Source organism: Rhipicephalus microplus, chromosome 1 (assembly GCF_043290135.1).
Source record: "Rhipicephalus microplus isolate Deutch F79 chromosome 1, USDA_Rmic, whole genome shotgun sequence".
Lineage (NCBI taxonomy): Eukaryota > Metazoa > Arthropoda > Arachnida > Ixodida > Ixodidae > Rhipicephalus > Rhipicephalus microplus.
This window is the reverse complement of record NC_134700.1, coordinates 232,016,111-232,035,866: the sequence shown is the minus strand read 5'-3', so window position 1 is coordinate 232,035,866 and position 19,756 is coordinate 232,016,111. Positions and strand designations below refer to the sequence as shown.

The 19,756-nt window shown below is 42.9% G+C and overlaps 1 protein-coding gene across 2 annotated transcripts; it reads right to left on the bottom strand.

Moving 5' to 3' along the window:
* Nucleotides 1–2,176: 2,176 nt before the first annotated feature.
* LOC119159546 (uncharacterized) lies at nt 2,177–18,418 on the bottom strand. Of its 2 annotated transcripts, XM_037412349.2 has the most exons (6): nt 17,877–18,418; nt 14,056–14,110; nt 13,546–13,630; nt 10,186–10,297; nt 5,377–5,451; nt 2,177–2,357 (listed from the first exon to the last, which is right to left on the bottom strand). In XM_037412349.2, the coding sequence occupies exons 1-5, from the start codon at nt 18,261–18,263 to the stop codon at nt 5,407–5,409; spliced, it is 684 nt and encodes a 227-aa protein (XP_037268246.2). In that variant the 5' UTR covers nt 18,264–18,418; the 3' UTR covers nt 2,177–2,357; nt 5,377–5,406. The 2 variants fall into 2 exon arrangements, with proteins under 2 accessions (XP_037268246.2, XP_075747706.1); XM_075891591.1 differs by lacking the exons at nt 2,177–2,357; nt 5,377–5,451 and having other exon boundaries at nt 10,055–10,297.
* Between the last annotated feature and the right edge of the window lie 1,338 nt (nt 18,419–19,756).

Below are 19,756 nucleotides of genomic sequence, written 5' to 3'. Positions count from 1 at the left end.
CTGTAAATTTTGTGACACTTAAAACAGAAAAAAACATCACACATAACCATCATAAAAAAGATGGAAAGCATACAAAAGAACACTTCACACTGCATCAACACCGCAATAACTGCATTCAAATATGTAGACAGATGAGATTATACACGAGGTGAGATTCTGATACGCACAGGAATACAAAATGAACCTCATTACATCAAGCAGTGGCACTTATTTGAGGACTAAAGCGTTCAAGCAATTGAGCACTTACACATGCACAAACTCACTACTGAAACTTTAGGCAGCTTCGCATTTGAAAATTTGGGTTATGGTCATTATGACTGTTGCCTGAATATTTTTGTATCTACGACAAAGCAGTTTTAAATGTGAAATTTTGATGTTAACATGTCTTTTACCCTGCATACCTGCCAAACTAAAATCTTGAAAGATTTTATTGTTGGAGCCATAAATTGCGAAAGATTATTTCAAAGGAGTGTGAACAACTAATTTGGATGGTATCCCGACACAAAAATGGCTGTAGTATGAGCTCCGCATGCTAGCAAGAAATGCCGTGACGAATTTTGGCAGAACAAAGTAATTAAGGCTAATTTACCTGAATTTCGACATCTGGAAATAAAACGTGGCACCCTTTCCACACATCTTGCGATACCCATCAGTATACTGTCAGAACAGGTGCAACAAGTGTGACACCAGACATATGTGTATGGCAAATTTGATTGACAATTTTTAGGTAATACGTATCACAGCTGAACTACAGCGACCACTCTCATGAGAACATTCCAGCATCCGATGCCAAGGGATAAAAAACACATTCATTATCCATCTCTATTTGCTTTTGTCTGGGCAGAAGCTCGTGGTCAGATTCATCCGACAACAGTGCCGACATGGTCTTGGTGCTGGGAGACGCACATGTGCATTTTGTAATATGGGTGCAGCAAAGTGGAAGCACCGTGTGAAGTATGGCAGACACCGCTTCTGCTTACTGATGTAACAGCTTAGACACACTACATCACATCGCTGTTACGCGAAATTCATGGCGTCACACGGATGTTTTCCACTTCTTGGCAGAAGTTTTTGAAATCTTTGTCAAGAAATTTTGGTGCCTACACTCCTTTGAAATGCCATTCAATTCACTTACTAATCAATATGCTGACTGTTTAATAAAATTGCTTACAACCATGAGCGGACTCAATTCACAGCGAAAATGACCTGTACCACAGAGGAACAGAAACATTACAGAGTGCATCAGACACACGACATATGCTGAACTTTTCAACGTCAACATCTGCTGGTTCTAGTAGCGAGAGGCACGGCTGCAAGTAGGCCCAAATAACTACATAGACAGGCTCTGAATGGACCTGAGTAATGAGGCTGCAATTTGAGGTAAATTCAAGTAAATGTCTTTGGTGCTTGATTTGGCATCCAATGGTAATCTCTGAAGAGTCGAGAAATTGAAAGTCATTCACTTTTTGGCAATCTTTTTCCGACGAAACTGCACCTTTTCCCTCGTCTTCTGGTGGTGAGCGTGGTGGCGAGCGCTTCTCGTGGGCCAGACCTCGCCCGGATATAGTTCACTATAGCCCAGATGCGCGGTGCCTATAGTAGAATGTACTCAGTGGTACTCTACCATATGGTTACAATGAAAAACTGGAAGTGTAGCAGCGAGTCTTTTTCCGCAGCACTGCCACTGCCACAGGGGAAAGACTGACGTATGCGCATATTCTTAAAAAAAAAGAGAAAAAAAAAATCTCTCCTGTGGTAGATACTTTTCGGGAGATTCGAGGTGGCATTCATACAAAAGGGAGATTAGGTCCGAATTCCGGAGTCTCCCGGACAATTCGTGAGAGTTGGCAGGTACGTAATGCCCTTTTCGCTACATATGCTGCTTCTCTATAATGAGGTTCAAAACTAAAGAAGAAGAAATATATATTCAATGTACTATTCTCGGAATGATAATCCATTTTACACCGGCAGTGTAGCTCAAACGTGGCAAACAAGGAAATAATCTAAAATGTTTACACACCTGATTAGGCTGAGATTGGAAGCACTGCCATAATGATGGGCAATATACATACACAGTAAATCAGTGAACTGGGTTGTGAGCCTTGAAGTAGCATCGATAATTTCAACTACAATGACGAACCTGCTCCAACAGGACACAGTAACCTAATGCACAAGGCTCTGAACGGAACCAGATAAAAATAATGAAGATCTGTGAGGTTCACCTCACCATGATAGCATTATGGCGAGCAGTGGTAAATGAGTGATCGAAGAGACGGAGCAATTGTGCCATCCTGGACGCTCTGCACTTACGCCATTCACCTTTGATTCTCTTGTCAGGGAAGTTTTATGGAGATTCCCTGTTGAGGCAAAGAGACAATTACAGCATGTTATATGCAGTTCAAACTACAGCAATAAGCTATTTTATGCCTGCTATAACTCACTGACTTGAGGCCACATATATTAACCAACAAATATAGGCTAGTACGATGTGAAAAAAGAATATTTATGACTTAGCATTTTAAAACAGCCGACGTCCGATTTCCCGGACCATCAAGGGACTGCGAAAACGTCTGTAAAAACGAAGGCATGTGAAAACGCACCTTTTTTTTGTAAGTATTTTTTGCCGACGAAGAGGGTAATGGCCGGAGTACAAGATTCCCATTGTAATTCAGCCAATGCATCATTCAGGTGGCTCTGAAAATAGCCGTTTATAAAAAAAAAATCCGACGTGGCCGGCGCTACGTCATAGGTCAGCACTTGGGCGCAAAGAAATCACCTATTTTCTTTTCCACAACGTTCTGTGTGCCTGCGATCACGTCTGCCTCAATTTCAGTCAATGTCATGTTGCCGCTGTACACTGATGACAGTGTCATCAGTGCCCGCGTCAACTTCGAGCTTGTTGGCTGTGTAGGAGATGGCTCTTCGTTTTCGGTGTCGTCAGAATCCTCCGTAACTTGCCGAATGATTTCGTAATCAGTCAAGTCTGTACATACCTCGAAGTCTTTGTCAGCGTCGGCGAAGCCCTCAAACGTTATCCCGGCTGAAATCGACACACCGGCAGCGCGCAGACTGTCGAAGGCAACATGCGCGGATGGCTGTTTGTCACACACAGGTAAAGGTATTTTGCTTGCAAAATAATGCTACAAATGAAGTTGCCAGTGAAGTACTGATGACATTGTCATCAGTGCCCACGTCAACTCCGAGCGAGTTGTTGGCTGTGTAGGAGATGGCTCTTTGTTGTCGGTGCCGTCGGAATCCTCCGTAACTTGACGAATGCTTTCGTCATCAGTCAAGTCCGCACATAGCTCGACGTCTTTGTCAGCGTCGGCCAAACCCTCAAAGGTTATCCCGGCTGAAATCGACACGCTGGCAGCACCCAGACTGTCGAAGGCAACATCCGCGGGTGGCAGTTTGTCACAGACGCTGTCCATTTGGGGCGAGACGGCCGTCTCGGCGTCCTATGTGAAACACGCGTGGCGAAAACAGTTCCGCAGAGTCCCTTGCGTAACTGCCCCTTCCACGATTCCACTAGCATACCGACGGCAACGTGGGGTCAACAGCGTAGCTTTTCCCGTTGTCGGAGCAGAGCACCATTCGGCAGAACACGCGTGATTTGTAATGATGCTTTAAGTTCCGAATCACGCCTTGGTTCATGGGCTGCAGGATTGCTATGGTGTTCGGCGGCAGAAATTCAATCTGTACAGCCTTCAGGTCGTTGATGTGGCCATGCGAAGTGCAGTTATCCACAAACAGCAGAACTCTTCGATTTATCTACTCGAACCTTTTGTGCAGCTTGCGCACATAACTTCGAATAGCTGCTGCGTTACCCACGCCTTCTTGTTAGCTTCATAGAGAACAGGCAGAGTCACTGCCCTCTTGAAACATCTTGGATGCTTCGACTTGCCTATTACTAGTAATAGAAGCTTCTCGCTTCCCAACAAGTTGCTGCCAACGAGGACAGTAAGCCACTCCTTGCTGTGCTTGCCGCAGTGGCAGGGGTCCCCAGCAAACGCAAGCGTTTTCTCTGGCAGCAGCTTGATGAACAGCCCAGCTTCATCGCAAGTGGAAATATGATTAGGCGAAACTGCTGAAGCAAGGACTGCAGCTTTCCATCCCGATATACAGCGACAACGGAATCGTTGACGGCACCAGTTTCCCCACACATCTTCTTGAACTACAATTCATTGCGGCTCTTGAAATTGAGAAGCCATCCATCGCTCAACTTGAAGTCCTTCACGCCCATCTCAAGTGTGAAAACCTCTGCCTTCTGCTTCAGAATGTCGCCTGACACCGGGCTTTTCTTGGCATTGAGCCACACAACGAGCACTTCCTCGAGCTTCTGGTAAACACACTGGCTCGCATTCTTCTATTAAGCCTCGATTGATTTGGCAGCCACTTCCAATATCTTCGCATTGTTTTTGATGAAGTCCGAAACAGTTTGCTTCGAAATTCCGAACTGCCTCCCCACCTCTGTCTGCCACCAACCACGTTGGACCTGTTCAATGGCGGCGGCTTTCTTCTCCATCATGAGCCTACGAGAGGGCTTTGTGCACTTCGAAGGCGTAGACGAAGACGAAGGAGCCGTTGGTGCCATCGCTGTAAACGGTGAATCCGCTCGACGAAAAGCGCAGCACGAAACAGCGAGGAACTCGGTGAATGCTGAAAGTTGGGAAATGTGATCATTGAAGATAGCGCGCAGCAGCAAACGATCAACCGCAGACATGACCGCAGAGCTGACAAAACAACACCTGAGTGAACACAGTGAGGTTTGGCTTGACTAAGCCGCTAAGCTACTGCTGGCAACGGATTGACACGTGCAGTTTCAAGGTTACGGCAACCACGGCGCGGTGCGGCGGTTTGTAGCGGTGCTGCTGGCTATACCTGCGATGCGAGTATGGCAGGTTCGATGATATGAAAACATCCATAACGGCGGCATCGGTGGTGACTTTGGGTTGGTGGTTAACAGTAAAAAGTCTGGGAAATCAGATGTCAAAGGGGTATAAGCTTATGAAACTTCAAACTTTTTAATACATTAACTCTATGGGTAACTTGACGGTGCCACAGATGAGTCCGGGAAATCGGGCATGTCTGGAATTTCGGGCGTCCGGGATATGGGACGTCAACTGTATTTAGAACATGATTGTTACCATGTTTTGCTTGAATCTGGAAACAGTCAGCTCTAACGCGCGCTTATGCACTGACTCTCAATCTAAAACAATTCAAACTAGCTCGCTACTCATACTAGAGGCATTGGAAGTCCATGTAACAGATAATTAATCTTTGCTGAAAGAGGACAAAATGATTCCAAACTTTTTTTGGGCGGCCGCTCCTAAGGAAACATACAACATAACTGTGAAAACATCAAGTTGTGCTCACATTCAACACCCGCTGAGGTCTTCCTACTCTCTATTGGCCAGCATCCACTGGTGGATTCACATCAGGATCTTGTTGCTAAAACACATTGTAGACATAGTCAATAGCATACCAAAACAATATGCAAATGGGTCAGCACATCACAAAAAAAGGAGATAATGCACATAAATATTGGGGAAATTGATGTATTACATCAAGCAAAAAGACCTTAAATAGGCTGCAACATGATGTCGCAAACTAATAACTAAAACCGCTCGCTAATGTAAAGGTATTTTGCTTGCAAAATAATGCTACAAATGAAGTTACCAGTCATGTACTGATTTTGATTGAGGCAATAGATTAGAGTGATGCCAAGTGATCCCAGCAGTACTGCTTTTTCAGTAAAGAGACATTTTGGCTTTTAAGCAAGTAAGCCTGTGCAAGCAGCTTCAGCGTCTAATGGTGTTTGTTGCAATAGACAAGTGATACGTGCAGCAACAGTTGGCAGTGATGGTAATTGAAATTGTGTGCACGTGCTTCAAGTCAAGCAGCCCCCAAAACGTTTAAAGAAGCTCTTACTCACAAAGTACCTTTCCAAGCCAGTGGGTTCATACCGATATTGTTTATGTACCGTGTGAAGCAATGACTGCAATGTGCTGGGAAAAGGACATACAACAGCACAAAGCACTGAGCACTCTTACTCACTGCTGTAGTTCAATTGATGCGTAAATATTTAATGGTGGTTGAAGCTAGCACCTCCGACATTCACCCATCGTGTTTCATCATGATCCCTTAACGTGAAGCACTAACTGCAGGTGGTCCACAATGTATTGTGCTATGCTTTCCAAACACATGGGAACTAAAGCTGCTTCATTTCATAAGGAAAAGCTGAACTTCGCAGGGCTGCTTGCCCCTTTTGTGCCTTGTTTCGTGCCACTTTTGTGCACATGCATGCGACCTCAGTTCAATAAGCGATAAGTAGCATACATTACGTGATGATATATTGATGAGATCGTTTTACTTGTTTAACTTTCGAGCTTTTTTTATGTTGTGAAATGTTCACTTTTATTTTCATGAACAAGCTATAATCTCTTGTTTTAAGTGCTGCTGACTTATTGAATTGTTAGTTTTTGTTGCGCCACATTATGCTGCTGTTATTATTAAGCTGCATTGTTCATTGCAAGTTTACTTCCGCATTCACTGTAACCTTCCTTACTCAATGTCTTCAGGCATGTAAGGTATATTTCAATAAATAAATAAATAAATAGATCTGCCATTTACTGCTGTGCCAACTATGTTAGGCTACCCAGTCAGCGTTTCTCACTGCTTGTCAAACACATGTGTAGTGGTTTAGCACAGTGTCAATAAAAATCCATTCACAGCAATATAGCTCCCAGAAAGCCAGTAAACAATCTTACCAGTGAAATGAACTTAGAGGATACGACTTTTCTGAACAATGCTGAATTTACGGCTCCTCTTTCTAACACTAATGTGCATAGATATATCTGAAGAAATTGAGCCAGATGCATATTCTGAAACACGTCTGCAAACAGTCATTTTGACAGGTTACACGGTCATGATGGCAGTATAATGACAGCCTTCCTCATTATTGCTATTAAAAAAAAACTAAAATCAGCTATCTCATTGTTCAAAGAACTATTTGAAAAGAATGAATATTTGCTCAAGATTAGAAATTGCTAAAAACATAGAGGCAAAACCTATATATATTTAACCAGTATAGGTTATGGTAAAATGGTCCTAAAAAACCAACTACAGCGATTTTTTTACCATATCAGGGTAATGATGATTCTGTGTTTCTGAGACACTCTTGTCACGCGCCCAATAGCTGAAATGCTCAACACATTTGAGAACAATTTTCAATAAGCGAAAAGGTGCAATACTGAAACCGAAACCAAACGAAGCGCACAGTCTACGTATGACGTAACGTGTGATAGAAACCTAGAACCGCAGGTCGTACAAGGCATGCTGGTCCTGCCGGCACGGTGTATGAAAACTGTGAATGCCGGGCCAAGCAGACGTTCCGAGTTTAGCTCGAAGCAAAGGTGAACGCGCTGAGGATCAACTAACATGTCTGTGACTGACAGTGTATAAGAGGTGTTCGACAGCGACGACTGACGCAAATGATGCCGTTACCTCGCCGTTTTAGGGGCGAAGCTCCTTATGCCGTGAGTCATGCGTCCACGTTGTATGTAGTAGTAGTAGTAGGTAGCCATCTCTCGTTTAGTCCTTGGAATGTCACCTGGATGGCGTTAATTGTATATGATGAATATATGATGAAAAGATGCGAGATGGGGGAACTTGTAGTGTCCACTAGATGGGCGGACGGACAGACGTACAGGCAGAAGGACAGACAGACAGATAAACGGACGCACGAACAAAAGCATGCTCGCATGGATAGACAAACTGACTGACAGATGCACGGACAGACACTCACACGAATGGATGAACAGACAGACGCCGGCCAAACGCTGTCCTGATAGTACTCCGGAGAGAAATGATGAAAACACACGCGTGCCGTTTTGCTTGGTAGCCAAATGTCCCGCCTGATCGCACTGATTCACTTCTCATGGAGGGCACTGTCACGTGGAAAGCCATGACAGCAAACACTCTGCATCTTGTGTGAGTGGTTTGTGCATCCCACAAAGCAACATCAACTACCACCCATCACACACTTATCCACAGCGAACAGATATTGTGCACCGAACCAGCGAAGCGCCGGCCAAACACCACGGAGAAGAGAAGAACACCACCGAACATCGCGCCGCCGTCGCCTTGAGGCCAGCTTCAGTAAATGCTGCAGCGGCCAAAATTAGCATTGCCACCCGCTGCGTCACTTCCGCTCACATGCCAAACGTGACGACACACAGTGTTGCCAATAATTCTGGCAAGCCAGGCGAGCCGTGTCGAGACAATCTTTAAAATTCATTTGCAAACAATCAAAACGTCTCTCAAGCCTGTAATTTGGCAAAAATGATGTTAATGTGCATAGGAGCGTACCCATCAAATTTCACTGAGATCCAATGACCTCTAAAAATCACCAGAGTTGGCGTTTAATACAGTACTAACACAATCAGAATAAAATATTGACTGCTTTACTTCTGTGTGTACTACATTTATGAAAAGTATAGAATAAGCAGGATTACTAAATTGCACAATACTACAATGTGTATCAGTGGTAAAAGTGGCAATAAGTCATATTTATCCTAAAACCCATAAACTCAAGATGAAAGATGGTGCAGAGCAATGCATGCACTTAAATAGCTATTAACTGACACAACTGTCAGCCATAATCAAAGCAAATAAAACCATTCAGGCCATGAAGTTGGCGAAATCTGTTTACAAAAGATTAAACAAAGAACTAGCAGGCCCATGATAACTCAAATGTCTGCCACATTTGTTTGTGCAAGCTAGTTTTGATTTCTATGGCAAGGAAGCAGATGTGTGACAACTTCGCATAATGGCTTATTTCTCTCTCCGAGATTAATAAGGCTGCCGCATGGCAATGCACCTGAAAGAAAGATGTGCTACTCTTTCATTTACAGTTTTGCAGACAACACTATTTCACTTAGTAATTTATGCTATGTTCGGCGTTGTCATGACATCACTATAATGTCAGTGATTTCAGGTTGAGCTGTTTGCAACGATAGTATCAAACTAGAATACATTCAGTCCCAGTTGTAACAAAGGAGCCAATGCCCTAAACAGTTCGATATAGTATTAGCTGCCTTTACATGGCCAAACTAGTATGCATTGACCTTGTATGTACCTCAGCATCACTGTGTTTCATCTACAGCTGCATAGTGCTACTCATTATTCTGGAGGCCTCTTGTCTTCACCATGCTTCATATTATAGAACATTACATAAAGGAAGTTCTAGATAATGCATAATCTGCTAATGCGAAAGAAATTCACTGCGCATCGTAATCTGCCATGTGGATAAACTGCCAGCCCGACTAGCAAAGACGTAATCCCAAGAGTTGTTGCTCACAAGCGACAGTTCTAACCAAAATTGCTACTACAGCACGGCTTCGTTCTATCAATGTTTAATTTAAACCAAAAATATCTTCTATGAAGCACTGATCATTTGAATGCGTTTTCTTCACAAAAAAAAAAACATATGTACAGCACATTATTTAACAAGACGTGAAAGGACCAGGAAAGGTAGTCCCACTTACTAAGTAAAACATACCTTAGTATACGAATACTAGGGTATTCTACAACTACAAAAGTGAATTACAAAAAGTTGTTCCACTTTAAAGCAATTTATTTTAACACCTTTCATTTACCAAGATTTCACTACTAATATCTAATCTCCAGTAATTTTGTTAGTCCATTCATGCTCTCATTATCACGGTTAAACTTTAAGATTTACGCTTTTGAAAACTGTTAACAAATGTACTGTAGTTTATACATGCTAGACAAAGAAAATGTGGTTTAGCAGAGTGTAACATTGGGCGAGTTGGTTGGTGCATAGAAAAAAATGTAGTTTTGATAGTTACATACCACTTCCTTGCTTTTTTAAATACACAGAGTTGTCTCCCTTTGTGCATTAAAAGCAAACAAAAGGTAACAACCTGCACGTTTGCTGATGTCGTCAGGGAAACGTTTTTATATATGTCAAAATAGTTTCTCAAACTATAAGAGAACATGCAGTGGTTGCAGTTATTTCAGATGCAAAACATGCGGTTAATGAAAGAAGCTTTATTGTGATGGTGATAGTAGAGTTCAATGATTAACTTGTGTCTATGTCGCTTGTGCGTTGGTAGCTTGAGCGGTGATGTTAGTGCGCCTTTGTGTGCCACTAGCGCTCACCACATCTTGTAGTGAATTTGCAACTTCCTTCGCAGTCTCCTCCTTCTTGGCAGGCATCTGTGACTCCTTGGCCAGATTTATGTCAGGAGCTGCTGTCTTTTGAATTGTGAGGCTGTGAAGGAAAACGAGCGAGAATAAAAATCATTACAGCCTATATCACAACAAACAACAGGTTAAAGCACAAATCAAAATGCATTTTCTGAAGTTTGTCTTCAACTGAGATCACATACTGCCATGGTTTGAACTAGGTAACCTATGCAGAGTGGAACCATGCCTTGGTAATTTTTAAGGGTTGAATCGAACCACAGGGAGCAAAAAAAGATTAAGCATCTCTGATTCGTAAGTCACCATAGCAAGGATTCCCAAGCAGGAATCCAGCAAAAACCAAAGGTTCACATACTTGGCTTCTGTAGGCTTCACAGCTGTAATGCACTTCAGCATCTTCTCAATGCTGTGTTTATACATATAGAGCAAGCTTGTTTCCTTCTTATAAAACTTCTGGACTAAATATATGCCTTGTGAATGCAAGCCAAACATTATAGAGCTGCATGGAACCTGTAATTTACAACTGATTCTCAGTCAGCCAGAAATCGTTTCTTCTTCCATAGACGAGTGATGCCATATACCCAATACTACTATGTCACAAGCACAACGTCCATGGATATTGGCCGATTTGAGCATTGTGAGCTGCACAGTTCCCGTGGCTGCCACAGGATGCCGCCACAAGCCTGGATGCAATCATGATCACACTAAAAATATGCTTCACGTTAAAGAAAAAGAAAGGAATAGCTTGAAGTTCATAATGAGCAAAGACAAAAGGACGCATCTTCTCGTGCCTTAGTCATCCTTCCCCTTATGTAGCTTCAGCGCGCACGCTAATACGAAAGGAGATGGAAAGGACTTGGTTTGTGACAAATCCCTCTAATTCCGCTCTTGCTTGATGGATTCCAAAATTTTTGCAGCAGTCGATTTGAGAGGCAATGAGCAGTTTTAATGATTGATTGATATGTGAGATTCAACATCCCAAAACCACCATATGATTATGAAAGATGCCGCAGTGGCGGGCTCTGGGAATTTCGACCACCTTGGGTTCTTTAACAGGCACCCAAATTTGAACACAAGAGCCTACAGCGTTTTCACCTCTGTCAAAAATACAGCCACTGCAGCCGGGGTTCGATCCCACAATCTGCAGGTCAGCAATCGAGTACCTTAGTGACTAGGACACCGCGGTGGGGCTGAGCTCTTTTTATGGAGTCATTTACTGATTACTTAGAAAAGTGCTGCAAGACACGATTGGTTGGGCAAGAGCATCACGGTCTCCAAGACTGAACAAATCCCTAAAAAATTTGTGAAATGTTAACAACACAATCTGCAACATGTTTTTATTGCAAAATACGTTTCATCAACACATAGTTTCGAAAAAAATTCACCGGCGATTACGATACTCCCTAATGCAAATTATTCGAGCGGCTTCGCTTCGGCTACTGCACTTGTAGCAATGTAACATTTGTTATATGTTGCCACAGAAACTGCCTACGCACGAGTGCTACACCCACCACTCTGTGCACTGCAGACCTCATGAACAAAGCAAAATGCCGAAAGCCTCATTATAGCAAGCGAAAGCAGCCGCAGTGCACGTGCGAGCCCTCAATATGCACAAGCTCTGACCGAGGGGGCCAGCGCATGCGACGAAGGAGGAAAGCGAGGTTAGATGTTAGTGGCTTGCGATATCGACAAACTCCACATTGGCTCTCTTTCATCCTCATTCACTATGTCATTTATGCCAGGAGCGCTGCTGCTCAATGCATAGGAATGGGCACATAAGAGCTACGCTCTAAAAATATAATTCATGGCTTACAAGTTATCGCAACTACAAACTGTCTGGCTGACATTAAGACTTCTGTGCTTACCTATGATTGACATTTATTCACAGCTCGACACTTTCAGGAAATAAAGAGAATGAACCTGAATTTGATATTTTGCGTGTCGGGGGAAACAGGCATGGGATATAAATGTCAACAAAGCAAGACAGCCAGATGTGGTATGGGATTTTTTGTCGATCAAAAGCAAGCCTCTCTAGTGATTACCCTCCTTTCATTCATAACTTGAGAAAACTTCACTCTTTTATGTAGCATGCGAGAGTTTATTGGTCAGCAGCCTAATCCTTAAAGTTGAAGTACTGTGAGATGCCATAAAAAAAACTAATGTTTCACATTCACCCTGACTGCCACAAGTGGCAGAGGCTGGCACACCCAGGCTGACCAATATATAAATACCCAAGCAAGTGGACAGTGGACCTGCAGTCGTCACAGTACAATCGCTAGTGAAACATGGGCATAATGCGAAGAGAGCGGGTTTTCCTCTCACCAGACAACAAGTTTCCCTTTCTACTTATTTTGTAATTATATTTCAGTTCAAAGCTATAACGCCCCGTAAGCCTTCAGTGACAGTGTCATCTATAGGCTGGGCACCTTGAATTCTACTGCTTTGGTTCGCTTTTTGCAATATCGCATGACTAATACCTGAATATAACGCCGGCAGTTTTGAAAGGCCGTTCAGTTGATGGCCAACAAAACGACACAGCTCTATCGACTCGATTGAGTTTTCGCACTACTAAATGGCAGTTTTCGATGGACATGAGAGGGTCAGGCATTTTTCACGAAAATTGTGCGGCGCTGTGGATCTTTATTCTTGTGTTCATGTCATCGAAAGTTGAATAAGATAAATCCACTTATAAGCACAGTCTCTTGTTTTTTCTTTACACATTTTAATGAAAGAGATTAAAGTAGTGCCCATCCTGTCCTTTTGTTTTGTGAATGTGTTTTCTCGTGCTCAAAATTCCCGTAAACATTTTGATGAATTGTTTATTTGTGGTTACGAGTACATGTTTAGTTTTTAACTCGTTCAGCTTTGAAACTATGGCAAGACAGTGCAATGAAGAGAAGTACACTGCTGTTGTCGAGTGTGTGCAGGTCACACATTTCAAGTGGCAAAATACTTTATAAAATAATTCATAATGCACTCATGTATTTTTTTAAGGCCTAGTGGTTAATATTTATTTCTATTCGGAAGTATGAGCCAAATGTCAACAACGTTTGCGTAGTTTCCGTTTTTGTTACTCTATTGCCGTAGAAGTTCTGACAGAGTTGTGGAGTGCTCTGTCGACTCGATAGACCATCGCCTCAATGGCCTTCAAACCGTCCCTCGTAGCTGCTTGTGCTTGTGATCGAGTCAATATACTATTGGATGGAAGGCCTTCCAAATGCTCGTATGACATGGGTACAAAAAAATGAAGAATGAGCATCCATCCTGGCCCCAATCTTTATCAACATGCATAGCACTGCAAAAAAAGGAACTTACTGTACACCAGCTGCAGCTTTTCTTTCAGCATCCCTGACAGCTGCCTTCAGGGCATCGACTTCACTGGTGAGCTTTGCCAGTGACGCTATTAAAAATATGAAAAGAGATGTATTTTAGTACTAGAGTCACAACATCACACTTTGAACACCATTCACAAATGTTTGTTGCTCATTACAAACCACTCTACTGCCTGATGTGTATGTGTCACGGTACTTGCCGTATCTTAATAGTGAGAAATATGTTTAGTTGTCATATAAAGCCAAACTCTTGCTTATTCAGCAACTGCCTTTGCAAAATAACACCTATACGTAGCAAACATCGAGCAGGAAAATGAAACTCTCCAGCTTTCATAACATAGTTCACAAGCTAAATTAAACCATGCTACAATTAAGGCACATTTATAATGTGGAAATTATACAGGGGTTAGTGAATAAGGAGCATGAAATGATGCGAAAATTCAACTCTTTAAAAGAAAGATTTAAAAGTAATGTACACCAAGCACTGTCTTACTCTCTTTCTCAGATAACTTTGATGAAGTCTCGTTCAACCTCTGCAGGCATCCAGTCTGAAACAAGAAAAATAATATACAAGCAGTGTTAACCTTTAGCAGGCTTTGATAACAGGTGTGTCTCATAGAGCATACTTAAAGCACTGTGCACAGCTTTATAGATACTTAATGAATATTTCACTCCCTACCCCACCCCTGCAAAAGTGGATGACCAAGAAAACTTAAGAGAACCACAAACACAGCTTTTGAGGGAGTGTGCTCCCTTTAATGGGACACCTATATTTGGCCAGTGAAAAATCTAGCAGTAAAATCATACCAAATTTCCGTGACCAAATGGTGACACCATGTTTTACATAATGACGCAATGATCATGTCGCCACCTCAAATGTTACGTGATGATGTCACCAAGCGATGTCAAGCAGCAACGTCAAGGAATACCTCTTAACAAAGCACCACACTGTGCGCTGTCTTCAGGACTTCCCCACACTAAAGTGTAAGCAAGCACAACACGAAAAGTTCCAACTAACCGCTGGCTTCCCCATAAAAATTTCCCCTACTTTCTCCCTCGATTTGATAAAACAATAGAAATATGAAATTTTCTAGCCTTCAGGTAAGTTCACAGGACGCTGCAATCCTACCCTACATCCTGGTTGCATTCTTTTATTGTACAAAGCTCTATTGTGGACCAAGCGTATTGTACCCCGTAACTTTCAGTAGGCAAAACCTAAAACTATAATAATAATCCAACTGTGGTGCTTCCAGGTATACACAAAATGTATAGACGGTTTCGGTGTTTGCAAATAAACTGGCTTGTGCCGAACAGCCTACCCCAGCAGACTTCCGGTGCGGCACTTCCGGAAATGCTTTTTCAATGGTTGCGGCGGTGTATTCGTGATGTGTTTCCGTTTGCTGCTCTGTTATTTCTGGCGCATTCCTTAAGATGTGTTTGCAGCAACGTCTAGCGGCTACATGAAGGGGCTCACTGCTCACGTGGTTGATGGGTACCGTGCGAAATATCAGTCGTTGCGCTCCGATGAGCGCGGCTCCCTGCTTCCTGTCAACTCTGATAGTGGTCGTGCCTATACAAACAGAAAATGTATAAACTGCAGGAGAAGTTTGTCAGCGAACTTAAGTGGGCCAGTTAGTTCTGCATGGCAACGATGTGAATGCGCTTTAAAGACGCGAACCGGGCAAACTTGTCTTTTCCCTGTCCGTATCTTCAAAGCGCACCCACATCGTCGACATGCAGAAGAGTTGCTCGGTTCATTGTGAAGTTGTTCAATTCAGCTTTTCTACTAGAACTGGAAACCTTCCTCCTGTTGAACCCCAAACATATTTGTGCTTTCGTCTAAGCATACAACCTTAGGACAAAACGCTTAATTCTGTGCCTGTGTCCTACCGGGCACCTTTTAAAGAGATCAGCGGCGATCGGAATCGCTCGCAATCCGAAGTGTTCATGTGACTGAGAAATTATAAAATGTGCTGATGTGATGACATGAACTGCGACTGCAGGGTCACGCGAACTATTATGGTTTACTCATGTGTAAGCTATTCATGAATCAAACTTTCAAGTTGAACCTACCTAAATTTACTGTCCATGTTCACACCCTAAAGATACATTAGCGAGAATGCGGCGATGTTCATTAGCGGCAGAAAGACAGGCGATGAGTCATTTGCTCGCACAGATGAGAGCCCACTCGCCGGCGTCACTTCAAAAAAAAAATCAAATGCAACAACAATGAAACGTGCACACCCCGACGTACACTGTGTGCCGATTCATGTCAGGTGCGGGTACTTTGCATACTGTGTTGTTTCGAACAGTGCACATAATTGATATCGCTCAAACTATAAAATAACCACTTTTGCGATAGATTTTCAGTGTTAGCTTTCACGTTTTGCTGCGCATTTTAGGCGTCAGTACACCTATTTGTCACGGGTGAAACACGACAGTGACTGCATGATGTGTTCCCAGTAACCAAACGCCTTCGACTAGTCTAACGTCCGAGTATCGCCTCTGTGCCATCAGTCTGCGCTGAGCTTTGCACTGCCTTTGATGAAGTGCAGAAGAAACCTACACGCTCTTAGTGTTGATACAGTTTTCTTGCGCGATCGCTACGATGCAGGCGTTCTTTCTATCGTCATCGGTCGGAAAACAGAACGTTTCGACTATCATATAAAATTATTTCAGGCATGTAGACTGCATCCTGGCTTGACACAGCTGTGCTCGAGTCGGAATAATTTCATCGGAATCATTTTATCCACATAAAACATCGGAACACAAGCAGCCGCGGCCAGCAAGAAACACTAAAACCACACAAAAACAAGCGAAACCTGAAGTTTCAAGGGGTGGTTTTCCGGTGACCGCACAATGTTGATAGAGACCGGCAGGCTCTGGCAAAACCATCTATAGCCTCGCACTGTGCACTATGCCAGCACTATACCCATGACAATGTCTTTTTTTTTTCGTCAAGAAACAGGTTTCCACGAACTGTGGGGTACTTTTATGTTCTCTATGTTCCAGGCTCATATGTTCAAGCACTTGGGATCTACAGCACCATATGCTGTTTTGTATTTAGCAGGCACCACTACCGAAATTGCACAGTCATAAAAATTTTACTAATCATGTTTTGCAGTGTGTTAGCTTTTTTTTTTGTACTTGCAATGCTTTCTGCATCATATCTATGACACAAATTACACTTACAGCTTATAGATGCAAGGTTACGCAAAATTAAAATATTCATGTGCATCTTTATACCACAGGTAGCAGTGTACTGTTGTTTGTCACAGAAACCAGGTCAATCCTCTAGTAAATGGAAGTGAATAAGTTTTGCCTTCTGCCTACAATGCCATAACTATGTCATATTTTACAATGTAATGGTATGGAACTTCATGTGGTATAGAATTATATGATACAAACTTATTACGTTATTTCAAATGTGATGCATTATATTTGTGGCCACGAAGGTACCACGAACAACTTATAGTAACTAGCACTTATATTTGATGCAGGGTAAATGTTTGTTGCACATTTTTGGTGCATCTGTTATGAATTTTACAGCATATGAAGAACAGATGCAAAATGTGAATACATTAGTCAAGTTCAGCAAGTATGCATAACTGTTGTGACAAAGCGTAAGATTTGGGAAGTGAAGGTGATTGGTGCTAGGGCATAACACGTGATTGTAACCACATCTATGAGATACAGTAACTTGGCTCGCACTGCTTTCGTAGCTTCCTTATGAAGAAAACTAACTAGGCAGCCCTTCACTCATGGGCAGCACAGCCAGATAAGAAGAGCAGGAGCTCTAGTGGGTTTGAGCAAGAGCATATAAGTTAGGCAGCAATGCTGTCACTGATTGTCCGGCTTTCCGCTATGTATAAATGTGTCATGGGCAAGAGCTATCGCAGTTTGCAAGTTGCTCGATCTAAAATGTCCCAGGTCACACACCACCTGGCTCATAAACGCGCGTCACCAGAAAATCATGCGAATAGAAACAATGCATCATTCGCCGAGAACTTCCGTCATGATATGGCAGCTACACGCCTGCTGGAAAGAAGCAGCCGGTCAGCTCCGACTTGGCATGAAATATCAGGAGCAAGTTACTACGTTCAAGCGAGTCGAACACACTGCTGCTACTGCCTAGATGTGTGCAGGTGGGTCGCAAGCGTGAGATCTCAACGCTGTCGAGCCGACGCAAGCGACATCAATAGATAACGAAACGACAGAGCGCTAGCCACGTGGACTAGCATAAACAAAATGCCGACTGAAAACGAAACGCCAGTCAGCGGCAACAACAGCACACAACTCGAAGTATTTGCGTACCAGCGCCTTGGCGGCTGTGTCGGCTTCACGAGACTTTGTCATCAGCTCGTCCTCTTTCTTGCGAAGCGCGGCTTCGACGGCGGCTCTTTCTTGCTCCTTTTGCAATAGCTGCTTGTCCTTTTCGTCTAGCGACTTGGAGTTGTCCTCGAGCGTCTTCTTGAGCTCGTCGTGGCGGGTTTCCAGGGACTCGCGTTTTTCCGCCATGGCCCTCAGTCGCTCTTGCAAGTCTCGGTATTGCACCTCCAAGGCACTGTACTGCGAGGACAAGTTGTAGTAACAGAATCCGATCAGCACAAGCCCGATTAAGAGTGCTGCAAGCAAGAAAGGAGGTGCACGTCCGCCGTAGTGTGGCCGCAGGGCTCCTCGGTTGCTCCCGTTCGATTTCATCGCTGTGCCAGTAAGCCGTTCGGAATCACGGCAACGCTTTGGGCGAACTGCGATGAAGGCTGATTCTAGAGGAACTTCAACAACTTCGACTCATCACTTCACAAATGACGCCGCAAGACGCATTGACAGGTCACGGACACGGAGACAGCAGAGCGGCGGCCGTAGCAAATGCGGACGTAAATACTACATGGTTGCCTGACTTAAGCCGCGTCTTCGCTAAGTAACACCGGCGCGCTCGGAACGGACATAACCGTGTCGTGAGTTTACAAAGGCGAGCGACCGGGTCGCGCCCTTAGAAAGTCTATTGCGTCATAGCCTTCTAGACAATTATAGTGTATTGTCAGAATCAACACAGTGGAGAAGACACGTGCATAAGCGCACTTGGATAATGTAGGTTCATTTGCAAACGTATACCTTCAAAACAACTGCGTCATAGTGTTTCATACAATATTGTATGAAACTCTATGAACTGCATTATCAAAAATAATTGGAGACAAATTTTCAGCCACCTGCGATTTATAACTGATAAACTTTATTGGGAAGACCACGCGTTTACGGAAAAAACAAGTTTGCAAATAAGTTATCACAGTCGGACTTCCAACAATTATTTCACACATACACATACGAGTACATTAACACAAACAAAAGTGTTGTGGGGAGTGAGCGTACGAACGTTAAAAAAAAAATAACAATCTTTGGAGAATTTCTGAGAAGCCTTATAACCATGCTATATTCAGAGAAAAGCAACTAACTTTTAGTTTTGTTTTCGAATAACGATTGCCCCATTACAATATAATGATCTTGACATTTTAGTAAATTTATTAACGCAAGAAAATTTTTTCTTGCGGTCTGCTTCTCTAAGCACCTATGTTTTACGTGGATAATTATGGACACGGGGTAAAGTATATCATACTTTGCTCCACTTTCTTTTGTTCGATTGAGAACAGTGGACAATTATGAAGCACTGAAGCCATTCACATTTATTCAGTGACTTTTTAATTGAGACGGTGAACTTAATAAGACAGTATTTCGTTTGCGCCTGAAGTTTTTATGTATTCACACGACCCACAGGTGAGAACCATTTGGACTATGCCTGCAAAAAGCAAGTGAAGGACACATTAGTACCAAACACAATTTTGCCTTAAATAGAAACAGCAAAACTAAAATTATTTTTCATAAATATTGAAAGTAACGACACCGACAAGCGACATTAAACATTCCTACAAAGTGTTTTGAGCACTGCCTCTTGCTGCTAAGCAAAAGGTTACGAGTTCCAACTCCTGGATACATTTATTTGACGAGAGTAAAACAAACATACTTGTCTACTTAGATTTGGGTGCACATTAAAGAACTCCCAATGGTAAAAAATATTCAGGAGCCTCCCACTGTGCAATATGCCATAATTACATGATGGTTGCACACTTTGCAGTAAAGATTAACTTCTTTTCTTCAAGAAGATGGTGCATTCACACAACGCCCTTTTGACTGTTGTG

Bases quoted from the DNA above. Each gene is read 5' to 3' on its own strand.
- LOC119159546 (XM_075891591.1), bottom strand. From the start codon at position 18,263: ATGAAATCGAACGGGAGCAACCGAGGAGCCCTGCGGCCACACTACGGC. The intron at 14,111-17,876 runs GTACGCAAATAC...TTCTTGTTTCAG, and splicing joins ACACAGCCGCCAAGGCGCTG to ACTGGATGCCTGCAGAGGTT. The intron at 13,631-14,055 runs GTAAGACAGTGC...TATTTTTAATAG, and splicing joins AAAGTTATCTGAGAAAGAGA to CGTCACTGGCAAAGCTCACC.